Below are 21,352 nucleotides of genomic sequence, written 5' to 3'. Positions count from 1 at the left end.
GATATTCCAGGCGGCCTCCAGGGAGGCGGGGTGCTAAATGTCACGGCCGAGGCTAAAAAGAAAACAAGCTCACATTGGGCCTTAAGATCACTGAACACTACTGTTAGCTCCATAGGTTTGACATATAAAGCAGCAGCGTGAATGCACGTGGGGGCAGAGGCTCATTGCGCGAAGCGAGCACACGTGGAAAAACCGCTAACCATCCTTAAAGTGCTATCAAAACCTTTACACTCAGACCGGGAGATAAAATTGCAGCGCACGGCTTGCTTTAAAGGTCTTCTTCAGCGTGAAATAAACATGAAACAGAATGCGTAGTATAGTAATAACTTGGAGCCGCCTGTATGTACTGTATATGCTGAATAGCTGTGAGGTAAACAAACAGCTTGTGTAGAAATGTGTGACAAGGAAGACTTGAGTTTTCACAGGTATCAAATCTAATTTAATGGGGGGTTTTTCATGTTTTATAATGCAACTTAAAACTATTTAAATGTCTACGTCGAACTGTATTTAGCATTATTTACACACACGCGCGTACCCATATACATACGTACATATGCATCTACTTATATATTAGGGCTGTCAGTCAATTCCAATTTTAATTGTAAATAATCACGTGATTTTCGTAGATTTTCACATTATATCTGTTCTAAATGTACAATAAAATACATACATTTAAGTTTTTAATAATTCAAATAAAAGTGTTCAAATATGGTCTCTAAATATTAATGTGATTGTATATTTTAGTCATTTATACAGTATTTTTATAGTAAGTAATTCATAAAGCTACAGTTAGAGTCATAGATTTGTGTTGAGGTCATTTTCTGCCACTGGGTGGCATTAGTGTTTAATGTTGGACATTGGTAACAGGAACATTACATTTTTCTTCTCAAATTCAGATTCTCAAATTGGTATTTGGAACATGAAACACCGCAAGGCCATTTTATTCATTGCAAATTACAACCAGTCCCCACAAACACATATTTTTATTAAGTTTTGTGCAATTATGTTATAGTGACTGCTTTACATAAGTTATGCAGTCAACTAATAATTTAATGCCTCAAGACATTGTATTTATCCTGAAGAAGGTCAAGTGAGTGAGCGGCTGGTATTTGATGGAAGGCCAACTTTTTAAACACAGTGAATGTGGACAGGTACAATTACGAGCCAGTGCGCTCACACAAAAAAAAAAAAGTTTTTAAGTACCCTTGTGGCCAATGCTGAATCAAATAACTGAATTATTAATGCACAATAATCCTGATCCATGTGTGTGTGTCATTTAGATCCAATCAGATTTACCATGTGACCATTACATATCCTCACACACGCAGATTTATTAACGTGATTAAACCTGCAGGAATTCCGCCGGAGGACAAAAGTCGTATTTGCTCACCAAATTTAAACCTGCTGATGTCGGCTAAACCGAGCTTTTACTACAGCCAATGGAGTGCGCTTCATTGATGTGGCTAACCAATGGGAAATGGGGCCAACCACAGTCACATTCGATTGGGCCGCAGTGTAGCTAGGTGGGCCAAAATAGAAAATGTATGCGTTGGTGTAAAGGAGGAGGCAGCGAAGACTGGAACTTTGTTAATCCATCCGAGCTGACGTATGAAAAAAAAAAAGAAAAAAAAAAAGAACAACCCTTCAGTGATTACTCAGACGCCGCATAATGTGACAGGACCCAAAGCCGGCGTTTGTTTTCCCATAGTTGACAGATTACATTAATTTGACTCGAAACGTTTTAACGGCTCCAATCGTATTTAATCACTTCCACTCGTGAAATAGTTCATTTTGCGCAGACGTGCGTCAAGAGGAATGTATGCGCCGAGGAAGGAAAAACAAACAAACGGTGCGGATGGCGCTGAAGGAAAACAAAGCCGGTTGATTTTAGGTAGAAAGAAAAATCAACGAGTGGGGGCTTTGCAGTGGATTTTTTATTTATTTTTTGGCCGTCTGTGACCACGCAGACTTCGTCACGTCTCCCTCGCGTTGGCAGCTACACCTGGATAATTATTCATGCCGTTCGTAAAAACAGCAAAACCTGCAAAATCCAGCTGCTCTGAGGCCGGCCTGGCGTCCCCACCCATGAATATACGCAGGCTGGCGCTCAAATTAATGCGCGCATTGATTTTTATGAATATTCCAACTTGTGTGCGTAAGCGCACGCTCAAATGCACAAATACAATGGAGATTCTCACAACACAATCGCGCACTATGAACTCACGCTGCTCTAATGAATCAACCCTTTTCTACAAAAACATAATTTCATCTCCAATCAGTAAATTAACAACCAATACTTGTATGTCTTAAAGGCATGTTTTTAATTTAAATTTAGATTGAAAAGAGAAGGGGGGGGAGACTTATTACGTGAAGTCCAATGTGAGCAAAAGCAGTATTAAATCTTGCGGCGGTAAATTGGATATAAATTATGAACAAATTCTCCATTGTTTCCGACCCAAAACGTGTAATCAATTCACATAGAGAGATGGATGAGAAAACGTCTCATACGTGCGACAATGGGTGTAGCAGCCCATTTCTTGATGAAATGAGTATTATTTAATGTGGCCCGCATGACCGCAGGGGGTGCGCCTCCTGGCTCGGCTTCAATTAGAGCCTCTCCCAGCCAGGAAGAATGAGAGTCTGAGGTCAAACGCACCGCGCCGTTTGAAATTAAAGAAAAATAACACGCGCTTTTAAAAGTACACCCTCCCTTGGCTATGAGCGCGCTGAGTTCGATATTAGAGGCGGGTGATTTGACACTTTATTGCATTAAGAGCGTGTTATAGGGCCAAGTAGTCCACGCTCACTTACAACTCTTGCGTTATTACTCCATTTATTTACACAACCTCAAGCGTCACGCCGTGCCAAGCAGGAAGTTAGGGTCTGCTGGACCTCATGCAGAGGATATGATGTCATAACCGCAACGCTACATGACTTCAAGACTAGGGCTGTCCATCAAAACGCAGCGGTGAGCGCTGTTTTTGGACAGTGAGCTGCTCATTCAAATCGCTAGTTAATTCTAATTGTGGTTTAAGGGGAATGTTGAGACTTTCACAGATGTCCGTATTGATTGATAAAAGCTTGTTTTTTGGGCCATTTGTTTAGATGACCGCAGTGGTTTCAGCAAGAAAACCAATGTTGAGCCACAGTTCTCTTCTTGTGGGATTTGTGCTTATAATACAGCAAAATGTGTACATTCATTTTATATATCACTAGTATGTCTACACTGACATTATTCCCATAAAATTAATCAATTAATCAATGAGTAATCTTTTGTCAAATTAATCAACAGCTATTTTAAAATATCAAGTGATTGTTTGAAGCCATTATTTATTTAAAATTGTCTAAATCCTCAGATTTCAGCATATCAACAGTAATTGTTCACTGATTTTTGTAGTTCTTCATGAACGAAGACTGATTATCTTCTGTTTTCAATCAAAATAACACATTTTCAAACATCTGTTTTTACTTTGGAAAACAATGACCAAACCAGTAATATAGTACATCAATTCAACCAATACGAATACGAAAACGAAGTACAAAATAATCACCAATAACTGGATAATAAACTGGAAAAACGATGAAAAAAATGCTTAAAATGAAACCAATTATTCGATTGATCGACTGAATAACAGTGACAACACATAAAATTGTAAACGCAAACATACGACGACAAATGATATTCAAGACAGATTTAAAGAGATACTTTACTTATTTACCCATTTTTGGCAGTCAAACATTAATATTTTGCCTATAATAAGTTTGATATTTTCATTATTTTTCATGTACAATTAGTACCTTTAAAAACACATTTTGCAACTTGCTGTCGACTGAAAATGACATCACAAGGGCTCAGGTAACCAATCACAGCTCAGCTTGTGAATGTCACATGACCAAACCTAGAAAACAGTTGAGCTGTGATTGGTTACTGAGGCCATGTGATGTCATTTTCAGTTGACAGCAAGTTGCAAAATGTGTTTTTAAAAGGTACTAATTGTACATGAAAAATAATGAAAATATCAAAATTATTATAGGCAAAATATTAATGTTTGCCTAGAAAAAATGGCTAAATAAGTAAAGTATCCCTTTAATTAAGATTAGCAGGCACAGACGTTGGTGCACTTGCATAGTGTTCCTGTACAACAGCGGTCACCAACATACAACATCACATGGGCACCAGGTAGCCGCCATGGACCACAAGAGTGATGGGACATTGTGATTTTCGAGGAAAGTTGTAGGAGTGATCATTTGAAAATGTAAACACAAGCAGGGATTTCGCAAAATTGTGTTGCAGATTGATATGCATCTGTTTCTTACCTTTTGAAATCATTGTCAAAATAGTAAACATATGAGACAAAACAAAAACTGCACACCTTGCTGGAGGGAATAAACAAAACAAAAAAAAGCAAAAGGTTACAAAGAAGTGATAATACTACTGGTGCTTGAAGTCTACATCCTAGGATTTACATTTGCAGCGTGAGTGTGTGCTTGAGCAGAGCAGCTGTGAATACCAACACATATAAACACTAAGAAAACACAAAATCCTGAACAGTAAACACAATTGTGTTGCATTAAAGGGAACCTAAAAAAAAATAAATAAATAAAAAATAAAAAAAATCAGAAAAATCCACAAATACTGTAGGCATCATTGTTTAAGGCACAGGAGTTAAAGATGGTTTTAAAAAAATGCAGTTTATAAGTAAATGAAAAAAATGCATTTAAAAATGCACATGCAGGCATGTATAAAAGTGTACTTTGCTGGAAACTTAAGTTGCAAAGTTTCAGACAGTCACTTTAAAATTCCAAGTTCTGAAGAGGAAGTCAAAGTCACAACAAGTGCGTTTGTTTTGTTGTGGCGGCGGCGGCGGTGGCCCTGCCGCCATTACGCATTCCGCTCAGACGTCCTCATGTGTTGCAGACGGCGTCAGGCAGGACGCGACGGAGGCCAAAGAGGTGAGATGAGTGTAGCCGTGTCACTACATGAATACAAGTGGGCACTCATGCTATATATTTTTTTTTAAATCCATGTCCGGAGAGTTCAGTCAGAAAGAAGTAAGACAAGATTAAACCAACACTGCACACACGCCTTGGCTCAGAATGTTTTTGTTTTGTTTTTTTAATTGTATTGTTGTTTTTTTTAACAGAAGGAACTTCTATTGAAGTTCTATTGATGGCAAAATGTATTTATTTATTTACACATATCCATCGAAGAAGCGTGCCATGAGCGATCCTGACTTACCGCACGGCTTCATTTGAGCGTAAGTGGGTTTTTCTATATATCGTTAATGATTCGCTCCATGAACTGCGTCGACATCACTTTGCGACACATACACTGTTTAGGATGTTCGATACCCTTTCAGACCGATATACGAGTTCTCAACTTGAGTAGCGCTGATACCTATACCAAGTACCGATACCGAACATATTGTGCATAAGACATGTCATTGACTGGATTGCCAACAAAATCCAAATGATTAGGGCTGGGTCTAAATATATATATCAATATATCAATATCAAATCGATATTCCTTTTCATAGCCCAATATCGATTCATAAAACCATGAATTGATATTTTTCATACGGTTGCCCCCAAAAGACGTAAGGTAAGAATTGGACATAAAAACAAAAACAAAAAAACTGTGGATGCATAACTATGTACTATGACTGTCTCGTACATATTTAGTATAAAAATCTGTCACAGAAATGTAACTGTGTTTTTGCCACTTTATTTACATAGCATTGTGGTTGTAATTGATTAAAATTGTGTATGTGTGTGTATGTGTGTGTGTGGGGGGTGTGTATATATATATATATATATATATATACATATATATATATATATATGTATGTGTATATATATATATATATATATATACATATATATATATATATATATGTATGTATATATATATATATATATATATATATATATATATATATATATGTATATATATATATATATATATATATATATGTATATATATATGTATGTATGTGTATATATATATGTATATATATATATATATATATATATATATATATATATATATATATATATATATATATATATATACATATATATATGTATGTGTATATATATATATATATATATACATATATATATATATATATATATGTATGTATATATATATATATATATATATATATATATATATATATATATATATATATATATATATACATATTAGGGGTGTTAAAAAAAAATCGATTCGGCAATATATCGCGATACAACAGCTCGCAATTCTCGAATCGATTCAATTGAGGAAAAAAAATCGCAACAATCGATTTATAAATTCATATCGGGATTAATCGGTAACGAATCGAATCGTGACCTATGAATCGTGATACGAATCGAATCGTCCGGCGCTAGGCAATTCACATCCCGAATATATATATATATATATATATATATATATATATATATATATATATATATATATATATATATATATATATATACATATATATATATATATATATATATATATACATATATATATACACATATATACATATATATATACATATATATATATATATATATATATATGAACTAGAAAAGTGGTAAGTCTAATATTGCACAATAAATTCTATTGTCAGAGATGTGTGTGCATGTACACTTTGTCACGCGCTCATCTACTGTCTATCACTTATTTCCTTCGCCACACTCCTTTTTTCTCTCCCTTTCAGCCACTAATCCCGCATGTGCCGGTGTTGATAACAAACTCAGTAGTGAGGAAAGGCTCGAGGAGGAGATAGCAAGCGCCGGTTCGTGCGGGCCTCGACGTACACTTGCACGTGCGCTCGCAATCACACACAGACAACAAAGAGCGCCGCTTGGCAGCCAGACAGTACAGTGGCACTCGCTTGGCCAATAACCAGACAAGATGCAACACGCCCCCCCCCCCCCCCCCCCATCCCTACTGGAGGTCAACAACCGCTTCATCGTCCCTCCGTCTGTGGATTAAAACGTCTGACAGCTAAATGAATTATACTTCAATTACTCTCCCAACACACACTCATATATAAATGCATCATCCTCAGGCTCTTCTTTGCTCATTATATTTATAAATCCCCCAATCTCCTTCATACAGCAGCAGAGAAAATTATTATTACCATTTTCAGCAACCCCCCTCAACCTCTATAACCTTTCTTGCTCCTCAAATTCCCCCTTCCCCCAGTCCAGCTCTGGGACACAACGGTGTTACACAAGTATGTCATCTCACACACACATACACACATTATTTCATTTCGCAAAAGGTACAGACATGTATTTCGTTCATTAGCTTGTTTCCAGGGGGGGTTATCTGTGTGACACAGGTCACTGTGGTAATGTATTTCCAGTGCACCAATATGGAGGAGGTGCGAGATAAGGTGTCAGCAGACTACGGCGAAGCCAGACATCACTTATCCCTTGTAGGAGGGCGACTGTAGGCGAGGTGCAAGCCAGAGTGAAAGACTTCCAATCCAATTACACCACATCATATGGACAATAAACAGTTTGGAAGTCAAACAACTTGGAATTCAACTACAATTTTCAACAACAAAAAGGAACAAAATTTTTCCTGTGACCCAGAACAGGATAAGAGGTAGAAATAGTACCAAAAAAAAGTGAAGAACAAGAAATGTAAGACATATGGGTTCGAGTGTGTCAACGTGGCTTGGCATCAGTTGATTTCCCTCAATCTCTCGCTGAGTTCCCCCATGTGTTTTGTGTTTTGTTTGGCTTTTTCTTTGGTTCACAAGGGAATCTGGGATGATAAGCCAAAAGAGAAAAATGGTAATGACAATGATAGAACTAAAAAGAGGAACTACAAAAATAAGGTTCACTCTACTTTTTTTATTGTTTTTAGGTTAAGTTGCTTGTCTCACTTTCTCTGGTGTGGCATCTGGTGTAAAAAACCGAGCCAAACATATCATGCAAGCTGGAAAAATGACTCGCTGTCGGGGCCCCTGATGGGAGAAGCTAAAAGACAACAACGTTAGCCGTGTTGTGGCACATGTTGTGGCTTTCCATGCAACTATTACTGCTGTGATTCCCAATGCCCAGTCAGTGGTCATCTCTTCTTCCAATCAGGACGGGCATTCTGCATGAAAACTCTGGCATATAATTAATCAACACAGGGATCCTGAAAAATTGCTGTAGAAGATGCATGTATAACACAATGACACAGCATCCCACAATAAGATCATTATCAAGTATTTTGTTTTATAAATGTTATTTTTCAATGAGATAATTTTCATGTGAATTGTATTACGATATTCATTACATTAATCACTTTTGTTGTTGTAAGTTTCACAATTAACTACGACCTATGCTAATGCAGTAAAAAAAATGATGACTACAGCAAATATTTGTATGGAAAAACACTTCCAGGGCATAAATATATAGCAAGCAAATGAAAAATGTTAACTGTATTCTTATGACACTGCACTAAGTAGTTCATAGTGGGCCATTCGTGACCTCAAAACTTCATGTAACGTGAACTTTGTATTCCAAGGATTCTCCAGAATCGGTGTCCCTTCCCTTACAGCTCTAACACTACCTCAGAAGTTGAAACATTGTTGTGTCAACATTGCCCTATGTCAGTGCTATTTATATAAAACAGCAACATGGACAATGGTGGGAAAAAAATCCAGGCTTGTACAAGCAGTGTAGAAAGGACTCCACGATGCAAGAAGCTCAAAAGAGTACGTACTTTTATGATGGTGGATCTTTGACCCCTGGACCAGATGACATCTTTTTCAATTATTACTTACTGAAGAAAATAAATTCAATATCTACTGTATTGATATTGCCACTGCACAGCCACCACAGAGAATGAAACATATAATTGTGGTTCTGAAATTAAATAGCCTCCCCGTCCTACACCAGACTATTTTATACGCTCAAAAACACATAGAAAGCTTGAGGTATTACTTGTGGTCCAGTTGTCTCAAATTTAGGGAATATTTATCAAAGGCCCCAACTTTCTGTGGCACAGAACAACAAAACCACTGAGGCAACACGGCTGAATGGAGATACAAGGGGCCAAATTAAGACCAGAAAAGTCCCAGTTGTGCACATCAGAGAGACGACACAAAACTATTGCAGACTCAAAATATATGTTGTTTCATCTCTGACACATTCTTCAACAGGCTCGTCATTCGTTATGTCTCGGGGGCGGCCCTCATTCGCCCAGACATTAGGACTTTCTCACAGGAGGGGGGAAAAAATTGTATGAGGCCCACATTGTCTTGGGGGCAGTGATAGCTTGATGTATGAGGAGGGGCATTGTGGGAAGGCATGACAGGCAGAGGGGAAAGTCGTCGAAGAGCGACCGGAGGACCGCTCGCCGCCACCAAGAGCGACTCTCTTAACATCGACTCTCCAATAGTCGACCTTGGACTTAATCACTACCAGAAGAAAAGAGCTGCGCTTGACAGGAAGACGGAGAGACACAGTGGGACTGTTTGTGTTTGTGTGCGGAACAAATAGAGCACATATGCATGAGGCAGGAAATGCCCAAAGACTGATTGATAGAAAAGCTCAAAAACACAACGATGGTAACAGAAACAAGGTGATTTCAACATTTTTCAGAAGAATGTGAATAAGAAGCATTTTTCAGAGTTCAGCCAATCCACGGACTCTTATCATTGAAAATTATGACGTTTGCTGATTTGGGTTCAAATGTACTTCTTCCCACGTAATCTAAGGTATTATTTCTACATTGTTGGTGGTTGTGTACCAATTGAAGTTTAACAAGATTTTAATGGGTACCGTTAAAATTCAAAATAAAAATTTTGTGAGATTTTAATGGGTAAACTATCACAAACAATGTAGAAATAATATCTCATATTACTGTAGAAGTACTTTTGTAATCACATTATAACTTAGTTTGGGATAGGTCTCTATTTCCTATTCCGAAGTCCCTATTTCAGTATTTGTTGTCATTAGAGATCGGACTTGATAAGAATTTAGCATTTCCAATTCCAAGATAAAAATTGCTAAGTGCTAATCAGTCCAATTCCTTAAGTTAGTTTCTCACGAAGCAGCAAAGGTTTTCGAGGGTTTGCAAATGGCAAATTTTTTCATCAGGGTTCATTAACTCATTTGCTCCCAATAACGTGCAAATACGTTTTTTTTAATATAAGTGTCCCAAAGACGTATTTATACGTTTTGTTTTTGTTTTTTTTATGCTAAAGCATACAGAAGGCTTTGATGCAGCCTCTCAACTACAAAGAACGGTTGCAGAAATGGTAGTTATTACACAAACGGCCAGCAGGTGGCAGCAGAGCAAAGGAGATCAACCAGGGCCATGTAGAAAAAAAGCTAAATTACTTAGAATTTTAAATAGATTTGTGAAAACTGATGAAACGTAGCTCTGTTCTAATGCTAATTGCTGCAAAACGGAAACAGATAGAAACATACTTTTTTTTCCTAATGAAAGAAGAGACTTTAATCTTTCTTTTGGTAGGTTCCATGCTTATATAGCAATTGAACACAATAGTCTGCGGGCCTTGCAAAATCAGTCAAAATCCAGTAAAACAGCCGGGAGCGAACGCGATTGCTTCTGTGAAAATGGCTGGGAGTTAATGAGTTAAAGGTTGCAAACCGTCAGAAAGACGTTCACAACCATTTTTAGTGGTTGCAAACATTTTTTGTAATCCTTAAATTAAAAAAAAAAAAAAAAAAAAAAAAAAAAAGGCAACATTGGCCTTGGTAGAGGTACCCAAAAGAACAGTCGATGTGTTTAATTGCATGTTTAACTTGCTGCCTTGTAAGAGAAGTTGTGGAAAACTTCTCCCAGACTGCAGCAATTTACTGTTTATCTTATTGTCACCAACAAGACAACAGCTTAGCATGCAGAGCCGTGCTACAAATATTGAGTTTTGTTGCACATCACAGAGGATCCGCACAGCCCGCGAGGAATTAAACACCACAAAACCATTAAAGGATCATAAATGTCAAGTCTTTATAGTTATTCCGCACACCATCTGCATTGGCACCATGGGAGGCCCATTTCAAGAATCAGATCACTTGATTAGGAAAATTCCGTTTCCAATTGATTTCCTCATACCCTCATTTGTGAGAAGTCGCTTAAAAAAAAAAAAAAAAGAGAGAGAATATCAATCTGAAATGAGGGTGCCGTAAAAGAGAACTTCATAAAAAATAATGGATTTTGTTCAGTTCTCTTCTCCGCTAACAGGGTGGCAAGTCAGGGGGGTGGGTAGCTTATCAAACAGACAGCATGCAATTGAAGAGGCAAATAAGGGGGAGGGTGGGTAATAATTGAGCGAGGGGGAAAAAAAAAAAAAAAAGTACGCAGTTTTGGACTTGCACGCAGAGTCCACGGAGTCATCAGAAATGCAACGATTCTAAATGCAGGAATATTATTTTCAATCGACACTCGGTGGGATCAAGTGGGAATAAATGAGGAGGAATCACCTGCAAAAGGAGATGATAACGAGAAGATTACTGAGCGAGGCAGTAAAAACGGCAAATGAGCAGGACAGGAGGAGTTGAAACACAAAAATGGTGGTGGAATAACAGAAATATGACTTGAACCATGGGAGGAGTTTCAAGGTTCCTGGAAGTCCATTCTTTCATTTAAAACAAAGATGTGATTCATGGAAACGACAATATGGTCTAATTCTTGGTCTGTCACTTGTATAACGCATTTGGGGCAATTGGAGGTTCAGTTGAACAAGGACACTGGCATGGTCTCAAGGACCGGTAATGGAACCCACAACCTCCACTCTAAAAACAGTTGGGTCAAAAGTAACCCATTTATGCACCAAAAATGGACCAATCCACTTTATGGATCAATTTGACCCAACGTTCTAGGTTGTGTAATACAAAATGACCTTTTTTTTTTTTTTTTTTTTTAACCCAAATAAGGATCTGACCAATATTGATGAGTTGTTTTATACTAAAATACCAATTTATTTATGGTCAAATTGACCCAAGTAGAGGATCGTCCCATTTTTGACCTATAGTTGGGTTATTTTTTGACCCAACTGTTTCAAGAGTGTCTGGTTTGGGACACGACCACTCTACCACTGAGCCATGCCACCGCCTTAAAAAAAAAAAAAAAAAAAAAAAAATCAACAAACCCAATAAACTCCCTAGGTGTGTTGGTTTCAAATCATTCAAATCTTACAAATTACGCCACTTTCCAAGATTCGAGCCCCTTTTTTTCCCCGCCATATACACCTTTCCACCAGATCAGTTCTTCACATATGCACGAGGAACCACTCACCTCAGTTGGCGGTGGTTCACTGGGATTTTGATAATACTAGTAGAAGAGTGTTGAAATGCTTTCCAAGCTACATCTTCTATCACAACATGACTGGTGGTTATGGAGAGTGTTTGATGCCAGACTTTCTAATGACAGGCTTCAGTAATGTCAATGTCTGCCCATTGGACACTGCATGAAGGGTAGCTTTCCACAACACCACTTTCATCATCCTCACTTTGCGTCCTGTAGAGCTTTTTTTTTTTTTCCTCCAGTGACCAGGTTCATTCGAGTGCAAGCTTTCCAGAAGGAATTGATGCAGAGTTGTAATCCATGCTGTCTATGCTTTGGTTGAACGGCTCTGACATTGTTCCTTTATAGTTGGCAAGAAAATGCGGAGGCATTTACTCCACTGGTATGTCTTCTTCGGCTTTGAATCTTGATATTGGCAATTCGAGGGTCTTCAGAGAGAGATATTACCGTATTCTTCCAAGATTTCAGTCCTTGGCATGTTTGTGGTCAAGTTCTAAACGTAGCAAGGAGACTGAGTGGCTCTGTTTATGTTTTTGGGACAGTTTTTCCTGGTGGTGATGTGTAAATTATGTTTTATTAAATTGTCTCCTTGTATACATGTCTCACAAGTTCAGCCTCTGTGCCTCAACCTGAATGTTTTGATGAAAATGAACTGTGTGATAAAATAAAGCAGTCATCGCATCTCAAAAGTTGAGGGTGTAATTGAAATAAACAATCAATAACCAATCAGAAACTGACTTTAAAAAAAAAAAAAAAAATCTAGACATTCGGATTATGCGTAGCAAAAACTCCCACTAGGTTAACATGGTAATAAATAATAATGAAGTAAGCCAGACACGTTCACCTCGATGTATGCCAATGTTGTTATGATTGGCTGGCTTCATTACAGTCTGTCTACAGCACCACGGCCAAGGTCAGGAGAGGCCACTGAGATGATAAGGGGGCCAAAACCATAAGTGCAAATTAATCTGCTGTTTAATCTAATAATGTAGGGCGGTATCGGCTGTCTCATTCCCATTAACACAACAGTAATTGCATTTGAGGGGGAATGGCCGCACAAGCCCCACGTGGGTACATTCACACTCGCATGTGCGCCCAAGTTCATCAGAAATACATCGAATTGCATTACAAGAGCACATATGTGGATCTACAATACACATTGGTGCAAAAGAGCAACCATGCATTCTAGATGGATGTTATGACAAAAGTGAAAAACATGGCGTACTGAATGCCGTCTGAGGATTCGTCTGTGTCTGTCCATGTTTATATGGCGCCAAGCATCTTTAACCACAGAGCCTCGACTCATTAGCATGCTAATAAACAAACAGCGGGGTGCAGTTAGACAAGTGGCATATTATTGGGATTCATCTCATTAGGCTTTCATGAGATCTAAAAGTGAACACATATCTTCAAAACAAAGTCTGAGATTAAAGGCACAGGTTCCGTTCAAAAAGGACAATTTACCACTCGGAGACAACGAACGGCCCGCAGGTGCAAGGATTATGCACAAATGAAAGATCCACGCTTAAATGTGTTGTTTTTGTGGCCAAAATATACGGACACACGCAATTCCTTTCAAGAAAATTAAGGCACCTTTGTAAGATATTCTGCAGGAACAATTTATTGGCTATAGACTGTTGTAACAAATTCAAAACATCCTTAAGTATGGGTAATAAAATGGAACAAGAAGCGAAATAATTTTAAAAGATAGAGCACTACTAATAAACTAGAGAAGTTCCATTTTGTCACTCAGTGCTGTAGAATAGATTTTTTCCTATTTATTAGGGCAGCAGGATCATTATCTCAATTTCAACTCTACTTTGCAATAAGATTAAGACCTTCATCTATAATGCAGCTTTAGTACTAGCATCAGTTACCATCTCAGCTCTCTGTTCAGATGAAGATCCTTAACTGTGCAGCAATCAATATGTTTGGGGTAGTTAATGTTGCCGTGTCCATGTTGAAGTACTTTGAATGGGTGGATTGTTTCATAAAAGTGTTTTATTTTCCCAGGACAATCAACTGGCTCACAATGGTATGGTTTGGTTGAATCAGGCTTATGTGCATTCCCACCATGGGGTGTCGGCCGAATTGTTACGACAACACAAATAGAGTTCAATTTGATATGGAGAGGTGCTGCAATTCCTTTCTGCTTCCTAATGTGATGTATTTTTTCCTTGACTTGACTTCAACAAATGGAAAGCAGATTTGGAATCTGCACAAAAGGAACCTGGGAGTTGAACCATCAATCTTCCAATTGCCGCACTACCCCTAAACCAATATTGATCTTTGAAAACTCAGTGGTCCAAGTGCCAATAATAATCATGATCCGGGTATGAACAAAGCTGTATGATACTTACAGCGGTGAGATGGATGACTCCTTGGGATGTCACGGGGCATCCCATGAAACCAACAAACTGCAGCTCCGGGCAATGCTCGGCGACCGCTCGCACCGACTGGTCAGTGACCTGAAGAAGACAGGAGGGAGATGAAATTCAGTTCGCTCAAGCTGTGATTTGTGTTTTGTCGCGGAATTCCGCAGCGGTGAAACACAAATAAGCATTACAGCGGGGATATTACAATAATCTTGTAAACAAGCATTGTCGAGATTTTCTACAAGCAAGTGGGTGCAGACAGCTGTTGTCAAATGCATGACTAAATGTCAGCTCCATCTGCGCAGCAGTCTGGATTGTTTTGCGCTTGATGAGCAGCTGAAGTAAAGAAACCAACGCAGGACCGCAGAAGGAGGATTGGAGGAGGAGGAGGAGGAGGAGGAGGAGGAAGAGGATAACAGGCAAAACGAGACTTGTCTGCCAAGAAACATCGACTTATGATGGATGGAGCACTCCCATTCATTCACCCAGCCGTCCGCGAGTCGGCTCAGAATAGATCGGTGGAGATCAATGGGGAAGTAGAACATTTCCACAACCTTATATTGTGGTCATCAATACAGGTATTGATACTGGAGCAACTTTCAGTCTCAGAAACACCCAAGAAAGATGTGGGAGATTGTCCTCTCCGTGCTTCTCAAAGTCTTCTCATCAATCACCGCAAGCAAATAAGATGAGAAGAAATGAGAGAGAATCGACTTTTTGAGGCTGATTAATTGAGGACGGAACGCCAAAGGCCTTTGGATGGCAAAAATCATTTTTAATCACGTCTACGTAAACGTGAAACATTTATTCCTGAAAGTCCAAAAACAATACGATATAAAACTAAATCATTGTTTTCGAAGTGATTCGGTGGCAAAATACTCAACTCAATTTATAAAGCGCTTTAAAAACAGGCATTGCTGTATACAAAGTGCTGTACATGAAGTGTACTATGCTCTTATTCTGAAAGACAACGCGATTTCCTAATGTTTGCAACTTTCTCTAGAAGTGGACAAAGTTGGCCCTGATCATCAATGTCACAAACACTTTGGCTCGGGGACATCACAACAAGAAAGACAGAGTCCATTTATCTTTGGCCAAGTCACATGCCGCACGGCTTATCTGGGAAAAACACCTCCTGGAACACCACTGAAGCTTAAAGGTGTGTTTGTCAAGCTTAACAGTAAGGAGCCAAAGTAGTTGAAAAGGGTTGAAATGGCTCATAATGGAATGTGACCGCGAGGTCCAGTGGACTAGATGAAGCAATGTAACACCGCAACACCAATTACATTACGTCCAAAAGAATTTAGCTCTTATTTGCTACAAAACCTTACTCCTCGTGCACTACTATTTTTTCATGTAACTTCAAGAGATGTTGAAACATGCATTGAATCCATGTTTTATGACAGGGCGAGTTTGCTTTTTAGTACAGCGGAACCACTTCAGTATATTGTATAATGCTGGCAATCTTCCAGTTTGAAATTAGAAATAATCCGTTCGAGGTCAAACTGTTGTCAAACTTTATAAAACCGTTACAAACACTAGTACAGGCAACGCGGTAATCTTTTTATGCTAACTGAATTTTGCAAGGTACGCAGAGGTCTTGCACAATATGCAATCATGCATTGAATTCTGACATTTTTGTGCAAAAACTGTTTTCCTACTTTTTGAATTGCAATTCAAAGACGTTCAACTTCATGAGTGTGGAAAAAAATGCAAAGTAGCTCAGTTCTTACTTTATTTTTTAATTTACTTTTTGCGTGTTGAACATAAATTGTCTCATCACAGACTGCAATCAAATCATAATGACTTTCTCAGTGTGCTCGAAATATTTTTAACAACAAAAAAGACAGGCATCACAATCCTTAATCTTTTGAAACAAGATAAGAGCAAGATACATTTGAGTGAACTCAATAAATTCATGAACAAAGTGGTGGAAAGTCAATATAGTGTTGACAAAAGTTGTGAGGATGCAACACAAAATTTCTTCTAGTGCTTAAATCGCGTGCCAAAATAAATCAACCCCCGGAAAAGAACGTTCATCCCAGACAGCAGTGATTGGAAGAGTTGACTGTACTTGCCAGCCTTGTCCTGATCAAATCGATAAGCTGGAGGCACTTAAAAATTCTGCACCTCAGGTTTGGACACGATACACCACCGATCTGCCTCTCACTGCAGTCACAAGTGATTATGTGAAGGAAAGTCAGTGCTCCCAACTGGAAAACCTGATGCATATGGAACATGATCTGGCAGGACCAGGTGGAGAGAGGAGCTGGAGGAAGAAGGGAGCAATATTGTTGTTTTTTTTGTATGGATGTAACCAAAAAAAAAAAGAGAAACAATAAAAGCTGAGGTCCAGATGCAACCCTATACCAAGAAACTAGCAGCAATGAAAAAGCCGGGTGCTTAAATCAAAGATGTGGAATCACGAGAGGCCACCTCAAAGGCTTCTTTCAGTCAATATCTGTATGTTGAGTCTCCAATTATTCTCAGCAGGTGAGAAAGGGAGACAAAAAAAAAAAGAGGGCATATACCGTATCAGATTAGGCCTGCACCTAATCTGTGTGTGTTAGGAACATTCAGAACCTGAAAAAAAAAAAGCTTGCCACTCTCCAGACTTGAAAGGATTTTGATTTAAAAACATGAAAATAGTGATGGCTACCATTTGTTTAGAAGAGAAGTGGCCATCCAAGAGAGGCCTTCAAACCTTTCAGCCGGTATCTGATTTAATGGTCTCCTCTCGAACGAGGTAAAAAAGAAGGAGAAGAGAAGCAGACTGGAATTGCAGAATGCTGCAATCATAAAGATGGTTTTTGTGTGTCTTGTTGCAAGGTAATTGTTGAGAGTGCTGCGGTAGCAAAAACAGCCAGTGCTGCGTGTAAGAGTGTGGTTCATCTTGCAGCGTGTTCTTGCCTAATGCCGGAGAAGCACCCTGGGGCCTCATCTTCTCCCATATGGACATCGATATTGTCCATCATATGACTCATTTGACTCCATCAGAGCCAGAGTAGTGATCATCGTTTTTTGCCCAATGTGCTGTCATTTCCTGCTCCAACCTCTCTCATTCAGAACAGTGCTGTTCTGGACCAATCGAAAACAAAGTAGCACAACGACTGTTGCATCAGTGATTAAACGTACAACCAAGTGCAGCCTACAAAGATGTCAAACAGCATAAAGGTAAAAAAAATGATTCTTTTCAATGGACAAGTTTGCCCACATTGCCATTAAAAGTCAATGACAGTGTTGGGCTATTAAGTGTAGCTTCCTGAATGATTTACACTCCCTAAATTATCCTTCAAAGGGATTTTAAGGCAAAAAAACAAACAAAAAAAAACTTACTGAATCGTATTGGAGACACACACTAAAAATAAATATTTTTGTCAAGCAATGTTGGATGGAAGGAAGTGCATGTGCACAAAATGCATTAATTAATAAGAATAACCATCTGGGATGATTCCATTACAGAAGTTACACATTTATAGATGCTTGAAACTATTTCAGGAGGCTGCTAGGTTTTTAATAATTGGTTTGGACTTCAAATTAATTTTACCCCAAAGTAAATGTGGAAATCCAAGGAAATTGTTCCCCGGATTTAACTTTGTCACCACAAAAACAAGTCTAAAACTGGCCAGTATGTTTTAAGCAACATATCGCTGGCATTGGACGAATAACTCCCATGCCACAATTTTGGTAAATGTAATATTTTTCCACAAAACTATAAGTAAATCCACACGTGTGGATGTTGTTTACAAATTATTGACCAATCTTGATAAAAATGGTTTGCTCCACTGGACGATGCAATGCTAATGCTGCTTTGTTTGTCTCCTGAAAAAGTGTTGATTTTGGTGGTACGAGGAGTCCGCCAGATGCCAGCGATGTTACAATAGCTAACCAACATGTAAACTCAGAATGATGTTACCCAAAATCAGAATTTGTTTGATTGGCCAAGTATGTAAAAATACACAAGTAATTTGTCCAAGGAGCATGGAGAGTACCAATGACCAACAGAGGGAGACATAACGAGAAGCCCGGCGGTTCGTTAATTAACGCTCCAATTTTCTTAGATAGGGTAAAAAGGAGACATGAGGAAGGAGCGAGAGAAGGGGGGGCAAGGTCCAAACTCTGGTCCTTTCAAACGGACCAAGTAACTTTCAATCATCATTCCAATTGTTCTTAATTGGCATACAAATTATTCAGGACCTACTTCTTCAACCATGTTTTTTATTTTTTTATTTGAGTTCTTCTATGAGCAAAATCTTGGCATTCCAAGGGTCCACTGGATAGTTCATAATCTGTTCCATGTTATCACCCTGGGATTTTAAGATCAAAATTGTAAGAAAGAATGTTTGGACTACCAAAACAATCACCCAGTGATAAAGCCGAGCATTCCAAAAACAATTAAACTGAGTAATGGTTGGACAAAAGACATCTTAATCTGTAAGTGGCATGACTGAGGTTAGAAAAATAAATGGTTCCAAATAGTAGAAAAGACTATTTTGTTGAAAGATGTACACTCTAAGCAGCGAGGGGCCTTTTCAACAACTATAGATCTGTGTGAATCTATTGTTGCTACAAGTCCCTGAAGTACAATTCCACGAAAAAAGCTTTAGAGCAGTCTCAATCCAAAAACCCTTGAGATGAAAATGCTGCATCTCAATCAGAGGCCACTGAATATAACGATGTCTTGATGAAAGCACTTTGTTACGGAAGCGCTCTAGTACAATTTTACAGATTTCCAATATTATGCAAAAACATGGACACCAACTGCATGCCCGTGAGGTGCAAATTGAAGTGGGATGATTTTCATCAAAGTTCGGTTCTTTTCCAAGGTAATCATTTCCCCATAAATACTCTCATGGGGGTGATCCTGCGGTGGGCTCATCACGGCCTTGGAGAGGACACGCACTTAAAGACTCATGCTTGATCTCTCTTGCTCGCTCTCACAGGCACACACACACACACACACACACAGACGAAACATTGCCTACTTTTTACAGGCCTGTGTTGGGCTGTATAGATTTGAAGGACTGGTGATCTTGCAAAAAATCTAAATGCATACTTATTATCTTCTGTAATATCCGCTGCCTGGAGACAAAGGCAACACGGAAAGTCGTTAAGTTTTACTACAGCGAGGGAGAGTCTCTTTACTGTGCTTCCTCTGTGCTGATGAGCTGTTGTGCACTAAGCACAAGGTTTGCCTGGGAATCAATCAGACAAGTGCGGATCTTTGCGTATGTATCTACAACATGAAAAAAGAAAAACATCACACATAGGTAAGCTGCACGGTGGATGTGTTTATCTTGGGCTAAACAGACAGTAGTGTTTATGCGATATTAAGAGACAGAAACACAAGATGGATTAGAGAGAGAAAACAATGAGGATTTTGCAATCTTTTCATATTAACATAATGAAGCTTCCGGCCTTGGGTGTATTTGTTGAGCGGCTTGAGCCGGCAAATCCTGTCTGGATACGGCCGAGACAGGCGGGACGGTGAGCGGCGGTAGGACGGCCCAAACAAGTCGTGTGCAGAGAGGCGCGTGAATATGAGAGCGGTCTGATCTTATTAAAGGCCTGATGGGATGGAGGCGGAGGCGGGGGATGAGCGCTCTGAATCACCACTTTCTAATCAATCAATCTAATTAAGCAAGCTTTATGAACGCGGCGGCAAGCCGAGAAAGGATCTGCCGACACACAGATTAATAATGATTACTGAATACCCAGCAACACATTCTATTAACCATCCATCTCCATGCCTGTCCGAATGCCTTGCATAAGAACTCAACTCATGGCCGCTTGCAGGGCGTTTGCTGAATAAGTCTTCAAAGGAAATAAATCAAGATTTTAGAATCAGGTTTTGCAGCTATGGAGACCAACTGGAGCATACTGGAGCAACCGTGAGCAAAGACCCCTTCGAGGGCAATAATTAACCCACAGTGCCTATGACAATATTGTGATGTCTTTGTTTTATATCACATCTAAACTTAACCTAAAAAGTCATTTGCCAATTTACAAGATACCCCGCCACAATAAACCAAATCCGTTACACTACTAATGCCCTGCAATAAATTCCCCTTTAGTAATGCTGACAATGTTAAATTTTTACTGACACTCTTTGGGAGAGATTTATGTTAATTTATCCACCGGTTGCTTTTACTGGTGTCGTGATGCAGGTGAGCTCAGCCACAGTCTCCATCGATTTTCTTCTTCCCATTTAGAGTTTATGATAAAGGGTTGACAAGATATAAAAATAAAACTCAAGAGAGGCCCTGCACTTTTGAATTACAGCCTCTAATAGGAACATAAAAATGAACCAGAACTCTCACTCTCAGACAGTTTTGGAAGTCCTGTATATATTTGTACAAAGTACCTTCATTATTGTTGGGTAATAAATCAAGTTGCTATGTTTATCATGTTTGCCTAATAATGTAAATAGATCCTAGAGTTAAGCTGACAAATGTTTTTGATGGGGCACAATCATTTTTCAACAACAAAATTGACATACAGCGACAGTCACTGAATTTCCATCCAAATGTTTTGAAATTGTAATTTTGTATTTCGTGAAAATGCATGCAAGGATCATGTGACTTATGCCCATTTTCATGTGTTAATATTTTATGAGTATCAACAGGGGAGGCGACTGCACCATGAGATGAAGTCGATGAGCGCGTCCCACAAGACACTTGGTTGACTACTGTAAACCAAAGATTAA

The 21,352-nt window shown here is 38.8% G+C and overlaps 1 protein-coding gene across 2 annotated transcripts in view; it reads right to left on the bottom strand.

Moving 5' to 3' along the window:
* The window catches only part of fbxl17 (F-box and leucine-rich repeat protein 17), a 231,927-nt gene that overhangs the window by 149,675 nt on the left and 60,900 nt on the right, over positions 1-21,352 (bottom strand). For both annotated transcript variants that reach the window (XM_077522758.1, XM_077522761.1), the window contains exon 7: positions 14,632-14,739. In XM_077522758.1, coding sequence (XP_077378884.1) covers positions 14,632-14,739 — 108 coding nt within the window. The remainder of the gene's footprint in view (positions 1-14,631; positions 14,740-21,352) is intronic.

The sequence above is a fragment of the Festucalex cinctus genome, chromosome 5 (assembly GCF_051991245.1).
Source record: "Festucalex cinctus isolate MCC-2025b chromosome 5, RoL_Fcin_1.0, whole genome shotgun sequence".
NCBI lineage: Eukaryota > Metazoa > Chordata > Actinopteri > Syngnathiformes > Syngnathidae > Festucalex > Festucalex cinctus.
Note: the sequence above shows the minus strand (reverse complement) of the source record. Positions and strands in the feature narration are given on the sequence as shown.